Here is a 21,440-nt window from a genome sequence, read left to right as displayed (position 1 = left end):
TCACTCAACTCCACACATTCCCACGATCCAGTTTTCATGGGAGTTTCAATAGGTTGGCCAACAACTATTTATCTGAACAAAAGCATAGACAAATCTAGCACACAACACAAATTTTCCGGGTGTAGAAAAGAGGGCAAAGGCACTTAAGTGCCCGGTCTACCAATTGTTCTATACCAAATCCAACAAAAAAGACAAATACTATACCTATATACAATTCATATGTTCAATACCTCTATCAACCAGAGCTGCTCCTTAAGTCAGGCAGAAACACCACAAATCTCCGTGAAAAACCACAAGCATCTTTGCAAATGAGGTGTGATCATAAGAGCATAAGCATAAAGGTTTGGCCTCATTACCTGAATCTACATCTCTGGTATTTGGAGGAAGAACTCCAGAGCAACATGCCTCCACATGAGGCATGTTTTTCTGCCAGTTTTCCAGCATTAATTGTGCTTTCAAAAAAAAATTAAGCAGTTACATCAGACTGAAATAGGATTAAGAAAAAAAAAAAAGACATCAGCAATTATATTAACAACTGTTATTAAGAATGCAGAACAGTCAGAAATGAAAGCAGAGTCTGAGAGCAATCTTACCAACAGTTTATTTCCATTTTCTGCTTATAAAAAGTGAAGCTGCCATGAATCACTTGACCAGCAATGTCTGTGTTATGGCACTTCTAGAAATAACGACTTACTATGCAGTACATAACGTGTTTTAATTAATGTACACAAGAAAAAATAATTTTGGTTCTTATAATAGGTTATACACAAAGAAAAAGATGCTGATCAGGCAGCAGTTTTGTTGAGAACTGGCATTGACAACAGATAATCCATAATCATTAATAAGATTTCCCTGTTTCAAGTGTAAAGTGTATTAAAGATAGATTCTGCTTCTACATATCTATGTACCTTTTTTGTAAGGTTCCCCAGGATGAATAGTGCACAACAAGGCCAAATGAAAAACATTAACTGAGATAAAAATGAACATCTGTGTCTATCCACCCTATTTCATCACACCTTCCTTGTTTAAAATGGAACAGTAAATGAGGAGACAAAATTTGAAGTTTCAAGGAATATCTGACTACATTTTTATGTTTCATCAAGGACAGATGTGAACTAAAGTAAAATCAGTGTTGGAGGCTCACTGTTCACCAAGGATCTGGCAATGCTGAATTTCCCATTATTGTATTTGCAGTCTATGATTTTTCTTACAGACCTGCCTAAGCGTTCATGGGAAAGCCCAGAACAATGTAGATAATCTAATACAAAAGCTACTGTTTCACAGTAAGAAATACTAGCTCCCAACAATAGGTCTAACCAACACTAATTGCAACAGTGCCTTTAACAGTGACACTGAACATAACAAACCATTTTCCTTCCAAAGTCTTGGAAAAAGACAGCCTTATTAGAATCAGATGTGACATGTGGTGGCCAGATTGCTGCTAAGGCCAGCTGAACTTTATTTTCTGTGTCACTAGGACAATGAGCCTGAATGCTCTGAAAGCCTCCTTCTTCAATATAAACTTTTCCACTGGCCACACACTGTCCTTCATGGCAAAACACACTCTCTCCTATGCTGGCCATAGCATGCTTACATGTATTTTAAAATTTCACAAAAACAAGTAGGTATACATATAATTATGTTATTTACTGAACTTTTGTATTATAACCTTCCTTCTCGTCCAGAAAAAGGCTGAAAAACCTAAATGGTTTTTTTTGAACTAGTGCAGCACAGATGGCAGCTACAAAAGCACCATCAAGGCTTTTGTCTAGGTGGTCTGTCCCAGAGGGCTAAACTGAGGCACCTGCAGGAATGGGTCTTTGTAGAAGACATGCCCAGGTATGGCTGGTTTTATAGCGGATGTACAGACCTGCTGTTTTATAGTCAGGTAATGAGAAGGCTTCTCCATTCTATCCACAGAGGATGAAGGCTTCAGTCTGCCTCTACATTCCCTACTCTGCTGAAATTCCCTGCTGCCTATCTGCAGTCTGCATATTATTTCCTGTAACTCTTTCTGGAACCTTATTAGCCTCCCTAACCTTAGTGTGCTATTTTTCAAGGACAGAGGCAGAATACAGTCAGTGCCAGGTAGAAGTTTAGTTAAAGGAAGTGAATACTTCAGTACAGCACTGAAGCTCAGTTACCAGGGAATTAAGAAAAGGCAACTGTGTTCTCCTTGTACATACCCCTACAACCCCTTTTATTCAACTGTCCCACCTCCCAGTACTTGATTCTATTGCTGTAATGATCATCCCAGCATGAGATGTTATGCCATTTTACAAAGATGAGACAAGGACCCTACACAGTGGGTGGGCCAGAAGCAGTTGCCCAGTCCTCCTGGAATCTTCTACTCCCCCTTGCACTACCTGGAAGGAAAAACAGGTGTTCTAAATACTTGTAAATAATTATAGCCTTCTGGCAAGAAAATGTAATCTCTAATTTTGGGGTAGTTCAGAGATCCTCTAGATAAAGCAAGAAGTTTCTCCTCAAAGAAAAAGTGAAGAATCAGGGAAACACTTGTCCTACCATACTCCTATTATCTGCAGTGAAATTAATTCCATGATGACAACATTTGAAGAGGCTTTTGCTAGCCGGATTCAGAATGGCACCTATGAATTTCTGTTAAAATAATTACTGAAAAAGAGGTCTGTAAAGAACATTAGAACAAACGCAAGATCTCTGTGGTATAAGAGTAACACAAGTCTGAAAAGATTAATTTACAAGGATATATATGGACTTGACAACAGCTATGTACAGAGCAAAAAGATCATTAACCCCAGCAGTGGTATCATTAGATAAGCACATATTTTCTAACCACATGACTGCAACATTTATGGAGATAGTGGTATGAAGACAATACTCTGATACTATGTTTATGCATCACCTGTCAAATACCAGCAATAAATCCTGCTGCCCAAAGCTTATCTGTAGTTGCCTAACAAGCATTTCTCACAGACTGCATATAACCGGTAAATGCAGCACATTTGGGAATATTTCAGGTTAGCCACATGAGACAACTGGGTAGAAAGAAAACATTGTTCAGATGCATATCATGCATTTACACATGGAACAATTGTTTTTAAAAAGCTGCTTTTATAACTTAAGCATGCACATAAAGTGAAAAAAGTAAGAATGACGGGGGAAGAAAGGAAAAAACAGAAGGTATTAAAAACCATCATCATGAACAAATGGAGGTTATCTAGGTTGAAAACCTTTCCTGTGACACCTCAAGTTTAAATGTTTCATTTGCAAGCCTATCCTTCTTTTCAGATCATATGCTACAATTTTTGCTATAAAAATAAGAACTACCAGGGAAAAATTAAAAAATATGATACTTAATAGATATTAATATCTTCACCCGTTGAAAGTACACACCTACACCTTTTGCCCTTTGCAAAAGAAACTGTAGAAGTTTGGCTGCTGGAAAGAAGTTAACCTGGATCAAAGCTGAAATAAAACTTTGAATCAGTAATAAATAATCTGCCCTTTCTGCTCTGCATTTTGTATTTCGCTGAAGTAAGAGACTTCAAGAAAAAAAAATTCGTGAATAGCGATTATGCACAGGTCAGCCAATTTTCTTTTAACTTATCAACTGATAAACAGTTATTAGGAAACATCTGTTACAGTAGAATAATATTTCATACAAACAAACCATAAAAATCACATTCGCTCTTTGTCCAGAAGCACACAATTTGCTTGCAAGCATTTTCCACTGCTTTCAGTAGCATATTTTCCCCAGTATATGCAAAGTATTTTTGCTCCAAAAGGAAAAAAAAAATCTAAAACCTTCCATACCTTTCAGACTCTCAAGGCCCAGCCTTTTAATTTCTTTAAGTTACACTCAGTAACTGGACATTATGCTGCAACCATAAGGGGATAGAATGTGCCACAATATTAGTTGTATTTTACCATGCAGGAACTCAGCACATCACATCAATACAGAGAGACTGAATTGTACCACAACAAATACCATCTGTGGCACCAGAAAGTGCTATAGTGACTTCAGAAGAAGCACTTCTGAAGCACAGTGAATGCACAGTGATGCTGTGAAAGCACAGTGATGCTGACATGGAATATGAATTGCTTGCTACTACACTTCTGCCATTTCTCCTTCATGTGCCACACTCTTGTTTTCAATGCTAAAATATCTGTTCCACCAGCTGTCTCTGCAGCAGGGCTGACAGCTCCTAAGGCATGTCCAGTGCCACCACAAATATAACACATCCCACTTGCAGGTCAGAAAACTGAATCTCCTCTAAATACAAGGGTTAACTCCTTTTTGGTCTGAGGTCACATCAGGATGTAATGGTCAAGAATCCCCACTCGGAAGGTTTTTTCTGTCCAGAAATTTTTTATTTGCTTGGGAGGAACTCCACGTAATGAGAAACTTTCGGCACATCACTGCTTTGGGTCTGCATAACAACAGTGCCCACCTGACACACAGTGTTACCTCTGTGGTCATAAAACTCACATAGATCTACTGCAAACTTTGTAAATATATAATTATCACTAAATATGTCAGAGAAGCCCATTTTCTAAATCAGTATGAACGTACTTAACTCTTTTTGTATAATGTCCCTGAATCACTACCAGATAAACAGAAACTTCCCATTTCTAAGACTGAAATAATTAAGAACAACTAATTGAACAACAAAAAAAAACCAACCCAAAATACTTCTCCAGCTTCAATCTTTCAGAAGCACCTATCCTCCAGGGACATCTTTATGACAGCAGCAGAAGCATATCAAGCTTCAAGTCCATCTCTAAACTGCACAACATTTTAAGTGTATCTCCAGGAAGTACGGTTATTGTACACACACACTCTACACACATATCTCTGTCTCCTGAGCTTTGGAAAACACAAAAAGATTCCATAAGCCTCTATAACTGTGCTAGCGCTTTTTTTTCAAATAAAGGTCAGCATGAGCTCTTTTGGTTGTATATTTTTCCCTGGAAGTACATGAAGGGAATGAAACTCCACCATATCCACACACACTTATGCACAACACTTCTAAAAACAAATCTTCAACGATTCAACTTCTGGAAAGCTCACTTCTTGCTGAATCAAAACTATGATTCTCCTCTTCCTCAGCTGAACAAGCCCCCGTACAACTTCTCATTAGTCAAATCAAAGTTACTTGGCTTGTGAGCTAACTCACAGTTACATGAATACAACAGGTTCTCAGAAGGATCCAGATACCAGTTAAATAGGACTGGCAAACAAATTTCAACTTTGTTTCCAGCCAGCAAAGGCTTCAACAGTTTTCTAGTCTAAGACAAAGCATTTCAAGGTTTTTTGCCTACCCCTGGTCTTTTCAGCCTCCTGATGCCCAGGCTAGTATTGCTGAAGATTGTAGCCTACAGCGTAACAGACCTCCCAGCTTTCCTCTGTATCACACCTACTGAACAGCAAGAATTGACAGCTAAAAAAATGTCATAGTGTCATAGCAAGTGAGACTTCTCCATTTATCACAGTGGTTAAGACTGACCTTGCTTCTAAAACTGTAGCTGATTCCGGACTGAAAGATTAAACTTCTGGGATCAAAACAGACAGTCAGTTTGTCAGCTGGTGTACATGCACTGTCTCTGAGGTCAAGCTTTCTATGCCCTGTCTTGGGCTCCTAGTTCTGTTCTCAAAACTCAGATACAGATCTTGCATACCTGAAGAACTTGATTAGGTTCATTGGCATAATTCTGCGTGGGGGATCAGGATCCAAGTCTTGAAGTCAGAAGGCTCTAGAGAAGGTCTGGGAATTATGCCTCACTTGTAATGTGAAGTCACTGATGTGATTACACCATTCAGGATAAAGGACACTTAGAAGACACTTTGATTCCCAGTGCTCTCTAACAAGCAAGTTATTTCTGGCAACAGATTTCACTCTGATACATACTTTGGGAATACACCTGCTTAGAGATCAGGGATAGAACAGCTGAGGAAAAAAAAAAACAAACAAAAAACAAAAAAAACCTCCAAAACCCACAGACCTTCTCAGTGTTTCTTTCCAGAGAAAGAGCTAGCTGCTGGTAACTTGTTCACCTTTTTCCTGGAGGCTAAGATTAAATTTTTCTGAAAAATAGTTCTTTGGGAAGAGGAATCATCTCAGATTAGGAGAAAGTTAACTTTTTAAATTTCTTTTGAGGAGAAAGCCCTACAGTTTTTAGATTCTTGTTTTGCAGATGCTTAACTTCTCAAGCACTATCCTTGGGACTGCCAAGACCCATGTGAATTGGGAGGCTGGTATGGAAACAGACAGCTGTTTGACTCCAGTAACATTTTCACGTGATGGTCATTGCCATGGCATACAAGAAACTAAACAACTGAGATCTCCACAGGAAGCCAAAGACCAATGCAGGAGATGAACCTTTAACCGTCTATGTCCCCAGTCACCATCGGAGGCTGGGAAGGTCAGCAGCCCTGGGGGAGTGCAGAGAGTCCTCCGGCCCATGGGAAGCCCTCTGACTTCCCTACCTTCCACCAGGCCGACAGCCTTTGTCACCCAGCAAGGCCTCCTCTTCCTCATGGAGAACATTAAGTACTTTCGATATGTACACCTGTTCAATTTTTACAGTACCTCCTAGGTTAAAAAGCAGAAGTTTCAGTATGGGTATTGCCACAATGGGCAAGGACCATGGTGGGGAACTATGCCAAGGCAGGTGACCGACCACCGCCTTGCCTTGTCCCATCTCTGTGTGGGACAGAAGTCACACTGAACTCCCATTTTACTGCCTTGTGCCTGTATCAGACTTTGCGAACTTCTGGAAAAGCTCTGGGTTTTCTTGGCACCCAGAGGAGAGGATCACAGCTTCCCACTGGAGCCCATGCACATTGCTGTAAGCGATAAAACACAGCTGCTGTACTTCAGAAAGATTTCCAGGCTGCTGCGCGAAATCACTAGAAGCAGTATTTATATGCGCTGCTCCTAAAGTATAACTTCGGAGTTCAACGCTGTGCTCGGGTGCGGACCTTGGCTGAGCGGGGGTGTTCGCGCTCCATTTAAGCCTGGCCGCGGAGCCCCTCTGGCGACTCCTCCCGGGGCACTTCGAGGCCCGCGCCCCCCAGAGCGCGGCGCCACCGCGCCGAGGGCTCGCCCCGCCGCCCCCGGGCCGCGGTTCCGCCGAGCGACTCCCGGGGGCCGCCGCCGCTCCCCCCGGGCGGAGCCGCGCCCTGGCGGGTCCCCCCCGTCCCGGCGCGGGCAGTACTCACAGCCGCGGACCGCCCCTGCTCTCTCGCCTGCCGGCGGCCCGCACAGCCCTCGGCTCCTCCGCATCGCACCGCGGCTCAGTCATGAGCACCATCTGCACGGCAGCACCCCGTCGCCCCACAGCACTCCGCCGGCGGCGGGACGGGCCTCCCCGCTCCGCTCCGCCCTCGTCGCCCCGCCCCCGCGCTCGGCCGGCTGGGGCCGGAGCCCGAGCCGCCAAAAACCGGTCGATCCACCCGGCCGGGGGCTCTGTGCCGGCCCGGGCCGCGGCCGAGAGCTCAGGGAGCGCTGCCGCCCCACGCTCCCCTCGCAGCCTATCCTTTACGAGCCTTAAATTATTCAGTCGGGATGGTGTGTCGCGTGAGACGCCGCCTCCCGCCGCTCCAACAAAAGCCGTCCTTAATGTTTTATACGGGGGGACAGGAGATACGCGCTTTCACACAGGCGCGGTCCCGGGGGAGAAGGCGGCGGTGAGCGGGGCCCCGGTTTCTGTCAGCGTATTTCCCCAGTGACTCCTGGAAGCAGGCAGTAGCCCAAATATCGATGCTGGCCTCTGGACGGCTTGTACTAACGTGAACTTCTGAGGTGACTAGCTGATATTTCCATTTGTGGCAGCCTCGAGTGGTTTTGGTTCCTTTGTCATGAGCAGCACCCCAGGCTGGTCCATCTGCCCAGAAAATCACAGAATCACAGAATAGATCAAGTTGGAAGGGACCACAGTGGGTCATCTGGCCCAACCTCCATGCTTAAGTAGGGTCATCTAGAGCACACAGCACTGGATTGTGTCCAGACGATTCTTGTATTTTTCCAGGGAGACTCCACAGCCTCCCTGGGCAATCCTTTCTAGTGTGTGGTCACCCCCACAAGTAAAGAAGTTCTTCCTCATAGTTGGATGGAACTTCCTGTGCATCAGTTTCTGCCTGTTGCCTCTTGTCCTATTGCTTGGCACCACTCAGCTTGTCTATGAAGATGTTGTGAGGGACAGTGTTGAAAGCTTTGCTGAAGTTGAGGTAGACACTATCCACTACTCTCCTCTCATCCATCCAGGTAGTTGTTTCATTGTAGAAGGCAACCAAGTTGGTTAAGGATGATTTCCCTTCAGTGAATACATGCTGACTACTCCTGATCACCGTCTTGTCATCCATGTAAGTAGACATGGCCTCCAGGATGTCATGTCCAATCACCTTTCCAGGACTGAGGTGAGGCTGACTGGCCAGTGGTTCCCTGGGTCCTCCTTCTTGTTCTGTTTGAACACTGTGGTGATATTTGCATTCTTCCAGTCCTCAGGCACCTTTCCTGATCTCCATGGCCTTTCAAAGATGATGATGGTCAGCAGTCTAGTTATATTGTCTGCCAGCTCTTTCAGCACTCATGGATGTATCCTGTCAGGGTCTGTGGACTTGTGGATGTCAGATTTCCCTAGGTGTTCTCTAAGTAGTTCCTCCTTGACCAAGGGAAAGTCTTCCTTCCAGCATTCTTTTACCCAGGTCCACTCAGAGATCCCCGATGGCTGGTCTTGCCAGTGAAGACCAGTGCAAAGAAGGTGCATAGAGGCTCTGCCTTCTTTGCATCCTCTGTTACCAGGGTCCCTTTTTCATTATCAGGCCCATATTATCCTTAGTTTTCCTTTTGTTATTGATGTATTTGTAGACACCCTTCTTGTTGTCCTTGACATCCTTGGACAGATTTAATTCTAAATGGGTCTTAGCCTTCCTTGTCTCATTTCTAGTAACTCTGAAAAAATGACCTAATATTGTGCAAAAAAGATCAAGTATGACCTACCCTGGCCTTCCCTTGGCTTGTGCTGGTGGAGATGTGGGGCAAGTTTGTGCCCTCAGGAAGGTTAAATTTAAGGAAGCATTTGGCACAAGTCGTCTTGCATGGCAGGCACAAACTGTGAACGTGCATATGAAAAATGTTTTCACTACCTGCTTAATACCCAAGTCAGGTTTTAATTTGGTGAACTAATATTTTCATAACGTTAAGATGGAGTTTGTGGTTATAAGGATACAGTCTAAAGAGTGCCAATCTTGGGAATGAAAGTTCACGGTAACAACTCTATAAAAAGGTCTATTTTCATGTTTTAATGTGTTAGAATATGTTAATAGAATTAATAATAGACTATATTGGTTTCTTCCTAACAGCCAACTGTTCACATGACGTAATGGGAGAATATGTACATGATAATGGCTTCTGTTAGAGAATATCTGTGTAGGAGATAGATACTAACATACATTTCAGATTAAAAAAATGTAAGAAGCAAATTAATCACCTCTGAGTGGCATTGTTAGGATTACTTGAATACTTAGTCTTTTGGAGGTGCAAGAAATGAATTTTAGGTATTGCAATACATTCAGGAAATCAGTGAAAAGAAAGAGGTGTTAATGGTGAAGATGTTCAGGACTGCCATAGTTTCTTGGGCACACAGCAAATGTGAGATTGCTGTATGATCTTATCTAGGCTGTGTCGGTTTAATTAGCTCCAGTTCAAGAAAATGCAAAGACTATAAACCAAGCTGGATAGAAAGGAAGACATTTAAAATGGCTGTATTTCTGGGAAACACCATTAGCTAATGTTTATGTATTGTTTAACATAAAAGTCAAGGCATATGTGGGAAAAAATGAGGTGTAATTTACAAGAAAGATTATTCAGACTTGTTAGGTCCTGCACCTGTGAAACATTGATTGCTTCATTATGCTTCCCTGTGGAGCACCTGAGCTAACTTGGCACTGCTTTACAGAGCCTCTCCCACTCTCTTATGCCAGACACAACCTGTGGCTGTATACCAGCATCTCATTTATCTAAAGATAACAGAAGAGGAGCCATTTTAGCTGTCTGGACTGTGAGTAGAATTGGAACTGAAAGGATTAGGCAAGGCAGGGTTGGAATCCCGTGTCTGTTCAGGCTCAGAACCCTTTTCTGCAGTGCAGCAACCCGTGAGAGGTTTTGTGTTCCCCTCGGATTTTTCTCATATAAGGGTGTACTAGGCATGCACGGGATAATTAGAATCAGCAGGAAAAGTGACTGCTTACCCCTCATCTTGTTTTTGGAGGCTTCTCACTGCACTAAAAATGTATCTGCTGCTAATTTAGTCCTAATTATGAGGCAGACTTGTGGTTGAATGACTCCTGTGTAAGGAGGATATGCACTTCAGCAGAACAGTGGTGGTTTCTGTAAGTGAGAATCTGACTTTTAGATATTTGAATAAATAAAATCTGCTGTCTTTTGAATGCTTAGATTTTCAGTCTGGCAGATTTAGCTACAGGAGATAAATGCTGTTTTGTTCACTCATCTCCAGAGGTTCCTATCTCTGCCTCAGTGGTGCAAGAACTGGAAAGGAGTTGCTTGATCCCCTGGAACTCAGTCTCTGTTTTGGTTTCGTCTGATTCCATTCTCAAGGTGTGCAGAGCTCTCTGATTTAAATAAGTCAGTCAAGTTATTAAGTGTAGAAGAAACTTACTCTCAAATAAATTGATACCTGGAGCCTAAACGCTAAAAAATTAATCCTGGCTTAATACTTTCTTCCATCATGATACCTTAACTCTTGTCAGAGAGTTGATTCTGGCAAATTGCCAATACATGCCTCCTTAGAGCAGTTTGCTATCATTTGATAATGTCAGTGGAAGTAATGAGCAATGACCATAGCTTGTGATTTTTTTGGAGGATTTGAAAAAGAAACTGTGGCCAAGCTCTGTCAAACTGTACGTGACACAGCAACTCCAGAGTAAGAGGACACACTCCTGAGTGATAAAAGTTCTGAATGCCAGGATTCCCAGTAATATGCAGTGAGGAGTGCTCTATATGAAACAATCAAATCTGCAGCTGCTCATGTTGGTGGAATATACTTGAAAACTGTATGCTTTTATTTTGATCAATTCTTGCAAACGCACACAAAAAGTGCAGAGAAGCTTTTACTGTGATAATTGTTCATTTATATAGATATGGTAAAGCAAGTATTTGAAGACCAACCTGTCACTAACAGACACCCATTGTTGTGCGAAAATGTGGGCTAGGTTTTTCTTTAGTTGATGAAATGCAGACTGGGGAGAGAAAGAAAAAGCAGTGTACTCTAAAATTACTGATTCCTGTTTAGTACTTGCAGTACTAGTGATGCCATGTAGGCAAAAACTGACATGGTCCTGCTCTGAAGAGTACATAAAATCTCAGAGAAGGTTGGGTGTTTCCAGGAGTTGGGACCTTCAACATTATGTGTAATATAGCAAAGGATGAAAAATTAGAGGTGAAACAATGTCATTATAGAAGATTTCAGATACATATTAAATCACAGAAAAGCAGAATGGGGAGAGACTCACAGCATCATTGAGTTCATTCCCTGTCCCAAAGTAAGACCTGCTATTCTTGTGCTACTCCTGACAAGACTCTTGTCTAAGTTGTTCTTAAAAGTCAACAATGCGTCCAGGCAATGGATTCCAATATTTGCTATCATCCGGGAGACATCCTCAAACCCTAATGTGGTCCTGAATCCTTGTTGCTGAAATTTAAAACCATTACTTCTTAATTTATTCAATATGAAGAACAGTGAAAAACTGTCTCCAGTTTGCCTTCATTTTCATCTTATCTTTAGTCTCAGGTAAAACGTACAAATTGTTTTCCTATGAACGGCGTCTGGTAGGTTCAGATCTTTTCTGAAGTGCCTTGCCCCAAGATGGACACCAGTAGCCTTACAAAGGCTGCATAGAGAGGAGATTAAGAGATTACTCATCTGTCGTATACACAGTACCATTGGTCATATTTCGTAGTAAAATGTTTATGTGTTTCACAACAGGGTGAGGCTGGCTAAGGTTTAGTGTTCAACCACTGTGACCCAGTGAAGCTTTCATAAACGACAGCTGAGATGTTGTTCTTCTCTAGTATATTAACATCAATTTTCTAGATTTGACTAAATATGACTGTCTACGTATCCTTTATGTATTTTGCTCTGTTTTTTTTTCCAGTCTGTTTCTTCAATTTATCAGAATAATTATGAATCCTATCTTGAATAATATGAAGAAAGAAAGAATAAAAGAGCCTAATGGGGCACACTGGAAAGGTCTGTATAAAAAGCAGTAGAACTGCTACCCAGGCCTAGAGATTCTTGGATAGGATATTGCTGTTGAACAATAAAAAAGGCAATCTAGCTGGAAACAAAGAGGGTTAGAGATTGTCTTAATCAACAAGGTTTATTTCAGTACAGTCAAGGCTATTCACACAGTATTTCTCAGTTTATATGACAAGTATCAGCGTGCCTGAGTGTGAGGAAACTTACTTGGAAGGAAACAAAGCAGAAAATGAGTACAGTGATTGCAGGCATTCCGTATACTTCGAGCACATTCCTCCTCTGTAGCGAATTTTTCTGTATCTCATTGCAGGTGCAAAAAGGTATTAAGAGATACAACCTTAATAGTACCTGAATGCAGGTACTTTTGGCTCATAAGTCATTATGTATGTCTTGTCTTCAGTTTTTTATATGATATTCTGCATTGGTAGGATTCTGTGAAAGCTACAGAAATTCTTGGAAGCCATTAAGTGTTGAAAGACCTGCTAAGTGAGTCCTCCCAGCTGAAATGTGATAGGAAAGCAGTCTTATGGTAAATACTATAGAAATAGGAACTGTGATAGTATGAGACACAAACTAATATACAATTGGAAAGGTGTTGAAACAGTGAAAAAAAATCTAATTTCTAGAATCTATACAAGTCAAACACAAGTCAGAGTGAAACGAGGCTTACAGCTTGGGAGATGCACAGTAGAAAAGACAAAATAGCTGCACTTGAAGAGTGGTGCAGTATTAGAAGAAGTTGCCCCGAGAGGCTATGGACTCTGGAGGTTACAAGACCCAGCTAGACAAGGCAATACCTGATCTAATCGGGTGTTGATGCACTCAAGCACTCAAGCAGGAGTATTCAAAACCAGTGTTCAAGTTACTCAGCACACTTGAAGTATTCTCAAAATAGATGGAATAAGCCAGTGCCTAAAATAGCCAGTGGAAAATAACTAGGGCCAGAACACAGAGAGTGGTGCAATTCTGTAAGAAATGAAAAGTAGTTTTGGCCAGTTGACTCTCACTCCTTACCTGGGTTAAGAGTTTAGTAATTTGTTTCTAAAAGTGTGAGATTACTTTATAGAGACCCATATCAGGTCACTGTTTTCTTCTGAGCGGTTTACTGGAAGTCTTATCTGCCTATCCATTCCTGTTTTTTTGTTTAAGGTAGCCTGGATTACTGTATTGATTGAACTCTGCTTTGGACAGGGAAGTATATAGGGCACATGGAGTAAGCTGGGCTGAAAGGTAGAGTATTTCTCATCACAAATGTTGAGGCATACCGAGGCTGTTTGTTGTGGCTCCATACTGACGCAGTTGGATGAACTAGACTACACTACGATCATGGACTGTAACACCCAGCAGGAAAAAAGAGACAAACTGTCTCACAAAACTTCTGGCTTACTAGTAATGTGGTGTCAGCCCGCCTCATAGTGAATGTGTAACACATTGTACTTGTGCTCCACCAACACATTTACAGCCGTATTTATACCAATGACCTTCACAAGGACCCGTGTATGGTCATGGAGGACACACTGCATACTGTGAGTCTTACCACTGTGTCTTGCTGGGCTGTACTGACCAAAAGAACAGTATGGAAAGGAGGGTGAATGGAAAAACACAATGTTGAAATAAAGTAACATTCATCTCTCTCCAAATTGTTCCCGACAAGTTTTTTATATTGTGACAAAAGCAACCTTGTGACATGTAATAGTTCAGTCCTGCTACCTGTGAGAAGGCACTCAGACAGTTGGCACACAGAATGTCTTCTCTTAGTTCACAAGGAAAAAAAGTTAAGGCATGTTTTTCATGCAATATATTGCCCTGGATGCCTCATGAGTGGCAATACTAGCACATTAGAATACTGTAATGCCTAGATCTTGTAATTTAAAAGGATAGGATCAAATCCCATGGCAGCAAAATGCATTTTTCTGGATTTATAATACAAATATATATATATATCCCTTTATAATAAAAGAAATATGTTATCATTTAATATATTGTCTAGCTATGCTGGAAAAAATAAATGCAAATATTACTTGTTCTACTCTGGGGGATCAGATTAGCTTGATTTGTCATCCTCTAATTATAAATGTCCAAGGAAATGCTGGGTGACATCCAAGTATGACATCTCTGGATACAGATACCTGGGACAAAAATTTCAGTCCAGGTACAGCTGTATGTTTAGGACATCAAACAGATTATGTGCATCAAGTGAATAAGGTACGTGCATGTGTATAACTATTGAATCTGTGAGTCATAGAGGAATGCAGTGGATCCTTTTTGGAACCAGATATGCATGCATGCAAGCAAACATTCATGATATGTCTAAATATAGTAATCATTTTGTTGAGAGAAACCTTTGGTCATCTAGTAGTCTCTGAAGAGTAGCAGTATGGTATGTTAAGTATGTAAGAAAATGAAAATTAGCTTATTTGAGAATAAATTGAATCTTCTGTAAGAAAATATAGTACCCAGACATTCCAGAAGCTTAGGAAAAATTTTTTATCACCCTTAGAAGAGGAAGGTTAAAGTGAGGAACACAAGATAATGGGAAAGAGTGGGTCATTCTATCAGTTTTCTCACAGTTGTTAACATCAGATGGGGTTGTGAATAATAAGCTGTTTGACTGAGCTGATATACAATTCTATCTCATTTAGAACTAAGAGCTGTATTACTCTGGAGGAAGGAAAAAAACCCCAAATGTAAATATGTCTTCATATTCAGGCCACAAAGTGTGAATGCCAAATCCCGGATGCAAGCCATTGAACATTAAAGTGGTTGCCAATGTTCCAGGTGCTCATAATTGAGCTATAAAGGCAACACACCTTTTAGAAGGTGGGAAGTATATGTCTGTCTTTTTAACATGACTGCTTGAATTAGTCTGAACTAAGCCTCAGCTTTACAGCAGTACATTGGAAGATTCTGAGGGGTATAATTTCAGTGCAGAATTTACTTTAAAAAAGTTTATTTTTCTACCAAAAAATTTTCAGAGAGAAAACCTAATGTGGGGATAATTTCTTATGCCCAGCCAAAAAACCATCTGTAACAAAACCATCTTTAAAGTTTATGTTACTAGTTGTTACACGGTTTTTCTGTTATTCTGTTTTATGCGAAAGATAGGTAAATATTAGTGCCAGATCACAGATGCAAAACATGGGTTTTGTGTTTAATTTATTTATGTGTTGTAATACACCAAATGAGCTGCCAAGCCGGGATTAGAGTCAAGGGACTTTTTGACTCCCATTGCCATGAGTTTACATTTAGAAAACAAATCTCTCAATGCCGTACATTTTTCTGTATTTTAAAAAAAATGTTTATAATCTTTGCCTAATATCAGTGTTACTGACAAATACAAAATCTGCTCTCCTTTTTCTTTTTTTTTCCCCCAAGCATTTAATGTCCAACCTGCAATGTGATTACTGCTAGTATTGATGTAAACATACATAGCAGTATGACATTCACAGACCTAGTGGTTAGTAGTCCTGATCTAAATTGCTGAAAAAACACATTTTCTTGTGTTTAATATGTTTTGGGTTTTTTTTTCCAGAGTCACTCTCAAGATTGGTAAAAACCAAAAGGCTTGAGATTTTGCTAAAGTTTAGGAGATCTGGGTACAGAGTATTGACTCAGATTATAGGGATGGGCTCCAAATGAGAGGTTGAGATCCCTATTTTTTTAGCATGTATTTTGATCTGGACTGTGGAAAATGTTTTTTTTTCTAATTTCCAAACAACTCTATACATTCGTGCTGATAAAATGCTGCATACACATGTGGCGGATACTTTTATCAATACAGATTTCCCATCTATAATGCATATAAAGCTGACATCTCAGCTATAACTCCAGAGACTTAATTTGCTTCTGAAATGAGCTCTGCTCTATGTCAGGAATAACATACTGCCATGGTAATAAACTGTAAGCTCCCCTTTATGAAATGTTAATAACCCCCTGGATTCTGGCAAATTCCTGCTTTTCCACATGGTGCCAATTATAGTGAGACGAAAACAGAGGTATATAAAAACTTAGGCATAGTCAGTTTTTGTCCTTAGGCATGAATAATTAGGATGAACAAGAACAATCATTAATATAGTAAATTTTCTCTGTGGGTGCATCTTCATGTATATGAAAAATGGGACTGTATTGAAAATAGAGTCTGAATGCAGAGTCTGCATTTATTTTTCCTGAAAGCATTTTACCTGATTTTTTGTGTGGCTCATTTTTGCATAAATGTATCATGACTGTGACAAACACATGAAAAGCAAGTTTGATGAGAGCTCAGTCCAACTACTAGCTCATTGTGTGCTATCATGTATTCTTCTTATTAAATTGATAGTATTCACAGCCTGGTATTCCATCTTTGCTATTGATAGAGGTATCATTTCACATCAGGGCCTTATGGTCATATTATCCTTACTAAAACAACAATTGAGTAAACTGTATTTCTACAAGGCCTGCCCCTACCACTCAATACATTTGGCAGGCAGGTTGATTATTGAGAAATCTGAGGTAAAGGACTCTGTTCTTTGTAAGGCCCAATCATGTTGCTGTCAGAGCGTATATGGCAGCTTTTTGTGTACTGTTATCTAGTGGTAAATAAAAAAGCAGGTGAATCTGTCTGCCCAGTGTTCTGGACAGGACAGAGAAAAGAGGACAAACTTTGTATTTCCCAAATTAGAAGTGATTAAATGTCACCTTCTTGTGTTGCACCCTCTTTATGCCACTGTATGTACTTATGTGCCATGCCTGATTGGAAAATGAGATCAAGAGGTATACAGAAACAGATGTGGATTTTTTGTTTGAAAAACAAGCTCTAAGTGATTAATTCTAGATAAGAGTCTCTGAAAGTTCTAATTAAAACTTAAAATTTCTGTTTCTGTATTATCTGTTCAAACTCATGGACATTATCTCTCTGACATTTGAGTTGGAAGAAAGGACGGTATGCAGATATGATATTAAAAAGCCCTAATAACATTTAAAAAGAGAAAAAATGAGACCAACAGACTCATTTATAGTAGTGACCCAATTACTGATATGTATTGTTACTCTATATAAAATATTTGTGCACAGCCACAAAGAAATGTAACTCAGCCACACAAATACTATGTGGAGGTGACTGTTTCAAATCACTCTTGATGGTTGTTGCACTGAGCAGATATTTAGGACAAGGGCTTGGTAAAGAATTTTCAAGTGGGTTAAGAACCAATAAATGTCTAAAGATATCTTTGAATAGCTTTTAAAGCTATTTTATTCATGATGGGCTGACCTAAATACTACGGATGTTTACTTGTCTCGCTCCTGCAGTAGATGGGGAAAGATAAGTTGAAAGTGCCAGAAGCTCTCCGACATTGCCTTCCCTCATTTTTCTGTGCTGTTTGAAGTGTGCGTGATTTATCCAGAACTCTTAATTGCAATGAAATTCCACCTCAGTGGTGGTCTGCTATCCAAAAAGCCCACTCTTCCGAAGTAAGGACAAAATTTTCCCCTTAAAACTTTTTTTTACTATTGTTCTATCAGCAAACACTTTAGCAGTATTCATGCATCCAAGTGTTCAACTCCCATGAATATTCCTTGTGGTTAAGGTACCTTTTCTCTTGAAACATAATTTATTAAACATTGTGAAGTTCGTATAGGCCAAAACACACATGAAAATGTTTTGTTAAGCTGCCTGATATAACAAAGCTTACATTTGTTATGTGCAGAGATCCACTCAGATATCATAGATATCTGGATGACCTGATAGAGGTCACTTAAAAGGCTTGAGTTTATTTGTATATAGTGTTATACAAATTCAAAGCCCTATTTCAGTGTCATAGGTAATGAAGGAAAGAACAACACCCTTCTGTCCATGACTACAAATTTCTCCTTTACAGTAGTGCTCCCCTTCCCAGTGCAATCAGTAATATGAATTATCATCTCTGCATGCATTGCCTTCTCATATTAAGCTTTGTCATCTGGATATTGTCATTGCTGTATTTGTCCCAATGCCCTCTCTGTTGCTGCCCTGTTCCCCTTGTCATCAAGTACATACAGAAACCCCAGACATACTGGTATTTACCTTATAAATACTGATCCAACACTCTCTGTAGGACTGACTGGGGTGTCAATACTTGAGTTTCGGAAGCTGTTCCAACTTTCAGAATGAAAAACGGAGTCCTCTGAAGAGTTTCCTTTTCTCAACATTTTAATGGAGTTAACTGCAGATTTAGGTAAATTCAGTTCTACAGTGATTCTTGAAACTTACAGCCTTTCGCTGCTGTAGGAAGTGCTGTCTTGGTGTGAGTCCAGCTCAAGCCAGATTTAAAATCAGTTAATGAGTAACATATTGATGCGACGTCATAAGGGAGTTTACTTTTTTATCCGCAGCACTTCATAGGTTCACTTGAAAGCAGAAATCATCTAAATCTAAGTGCACTGTGTCTTTGAAATGTCATTATTAATAGCAATATCTTGTTTCGATGAATTAAGAAGGAATGTAAAACAAAAACTCTTATTTCAAATGATGTTTTGCTGACATTTTACCAAAAACTGCGATGTGGTCTGTTATAAATTCTACTTTGTGAATTATCTATCTGTCTCTAAGTACCCAAGTTTGAATAACATATGTATATATTTCAGACATTACTACATCCACCCGTCCTGACATGTCAGATTATTATATTGCACTTCTCTGGTGATAAATTTGTGCACATGTGTGCATGTACCTGCTATAAAGTCAAATCATTGCAGATCAGTTTAAAAATAGATAGTATTAATTCTCAATGCACCAAAATCCAGTAGGACAAAACCAGTAGGACAAAACCAGTCTGCCTAACCAGTTTTTCCATAAGAATTGGCAAACATTAACTACTAACTCAGTTTTCTGTTTGTTGAAGATTACTATAATGATTAGGTTGGTCAAGGAAATGATCAGCGATGTTTCTTTAGATTGCAAATCCTCACACTCAAGGTATCTAGAAGTTCTGTTAGACTTCATTTAGGACCTGCACGGTAGTGAGGGTTTCTCAATGAGACCAAACAAAGATGTTGAATGTAGTGCTCTCTTTCTATTCTTAGCATCTATAAACAGATTGTGAAACAATACAATTGCATTTGGACTGTCTTTGGACTGTTCACAGGTTTTATTTGTAAACTCAGAGACATCTAGTTATACTATGATGCATTTTTGCTGGTTTTTTTTTTTTTTTTTTGTCTCTGGTTTCTTTGCATAACTAAATACTTGGTCTTTTTAAATAGAAAATTTGTTTTGTGGTCAGTATTAAACTGTAATGAAATCTATAAATGTGTGAAACAGTAACTATTGAAATATAGGATCAGCATAATAGCTAAGAAGCAAAAGTAAAGATGAAACAGCTATTTCCTTGGAAGTGAAAATTCCAAATAAATGTCAGAAGTCTTGAGAGAGAAAAGGCAGAAAAGGAATGAAATACATGCTCTTCATCATCTTGGGTATTCCCTGCGAAACTTGTACTTAAGAAGCTGTATTTAAGCTACTTGGAATCTGACTTAATGCCTCCTTGAGTAGCTACTCTGTACATCTTTGGTTTCCTGCTACTTAGGCCTTTTTGTTAGTCTGCATTTGATACTACGTGATCACAGGCCAGACACAAGGCTGGCCAGCTAGGCAAAGTCTCTGTACTTTATTCCTCCTCCATAAAACAAGTGCTATAACCTTCAACAAATATTGTAAAGAAAAGCTTTTACCTTCTCTGGTCACAAGGAGAATTGGCCTTGACTGTTGTTTTCACATCTACTCACTTAGGATAGGGAGTCTTTATTCTTCTCAAAGAAACATAGATTCTTAAAACTGATTAGAAAACTTAAGTGACATACTGGGCTTGTAAGTTATTAATATGAAGTATTTATCTTTGAAAACAGTCTTTGTACAGTAAAATGTAATGAAAACCCTTCATTAAAAGTCAACTGTGTTCACTCTGTATGTTAAAGAACAAGTACAGAGAGAAGGCAATTGTTTTTTTTCCCCAAATTGATAATTTCAGGAACATTTTAGCAAGGAACAATTACCATATGGTTCCTTTATTCAATGTTATGAATCTTTGCTGTAGTTTACAAAATAGTCACTTTCTCTCACAGAGTACTGTGTCTGCCTCTAAGCAACTATTTTCTATCCTATGCTACCAGCAGGGTAAGTCTATATTTTCCAGCCTGCAATTATGTCACTACTTGCACGTCTGTACTGAATGACTTCTAGGTTTACCCATGCTAGTGCAGTACTAACCAGGTCAGGTGCTAGGGTAGGGAGTTCAATGCTTTTGTGTCTACACAGCTGGTATTATTGAGCTAGTCTAAGTTTAGCTCAGGCCTGACTACATAGAATCATAGTGTCATTTAGGATCAAAAAGACGTTTAAAATCAAGTCTAACTGTAAACCTAGCACTGCCAAGTCCACCTTATGAACTTTACTGCAGTGGGACTTGGTGTTATGTAAGGTCATGTACAGCAAAACAGGCTTGGGTGACTATGCCCTGAGACTCTTACTGCTGCTGCTTCTTAAGAGATCTTACCTTTCTTGAGTGTTGCAACAGTTACTGCCTCGATTAATGGAAAGAAGAGGAGCAAGCCTTTAAGATGCATTTCTGGTGGGAGCAGAGATATATAGTGGTGGTAGTGCTGTCATTATATGCCCAAGAGATGGAGATTTCCTCTCCTTCTTATCAGGCTCATACAAACTGAGTTTGCTATTGATTTCTAGTCTCTCTGCACAACTGTGATCTTGAGATGTTTTGGAGATGTTTTAGGGCTGGAAAATAGTAGATAGTTATTTGCCATTAGGAACCCGAAAAGGCTGATTTGATAACGCCTGTATAAAAGATAAGACTGGAATTCATGCCATTTTTATTTCAAGAGCATCTAAACTGTATGATCAATTTCGGGATTGCCATATTTGGATGCAAGGATATGCAAATCTTGTAGTTTATAATCACTAGGCAGATTTTTAAAGCAGTCGATCACTCTCTGTCTTTCTGACTCCTGGTATCCATGATTTTTTTTGGGGCATAGGTTTAGATAGCTACAGAAATGTCACATATAGAGGTGTGGGGCAGATACAGTACCTTATTTTCTTATCTGCTTGCTTCAGACCTCTTAGACAGATACTAGTATCTTTTCTCTTTCTGATGTGGTGGATCAGGTGTGGGAAGAAGTTGATACTCCTGATGGTGTGGCTATCTGCTGTA

The 21,440-nt window shown here is 39.9% G+C and overlaps 1 protein-coding gene across 2 annotated transcripts in view; it reads right to left on the bottom strand.

The window, feature by feature from the left end:
• The window catches only part of GRAMD3 (GRAM domain containing 3), a 43,410-nt gene extending 24,907 nt beyond the window's left edge, over positions 1–18,503 (bottom strand). For both annotated transcript variants that reach the window (XM_017807363.1, XM_017807364.1), the window contains exon 1: positions 18,302–18,503. In XM_017807363.1, coding sequence (XP_017662852.1) covers positions 18,302–18,426 — 125 coding nt within the window. In that variant the 5' untranslated portion in view covers positions 18,427–18,503. The remainder of the gene's footprint in view (positions 1–18,301) is intronic.
• Between the last annotated feature and the right edge of the window lie 2,937 nt (positions 18,504–21,440).

The sequence above is a fragment of the Lepidothrix coronata genome, unplaced genomic scaffold (genome assembly GCF_001604755.1).
Source record: "Lepidothrix coronata isolate B3197 unplaced genomic scaffold, Lepidothrix_coronata-1.0 Scaffold18, whole genome shotgun sequence".
Taxonomy (NCBI): domain Eukaryota; kingdom Metazoa; phylum Chordata; class Aves; order Passeriformes; family Pipridae; genus Lepidothrix; species Lepidothrix coronata.
The sequence above is the reverse complement of the archived record's forward strand: the minus strand, read 5'-3'. Positions and strand labels throughout refer to the sequence as shown.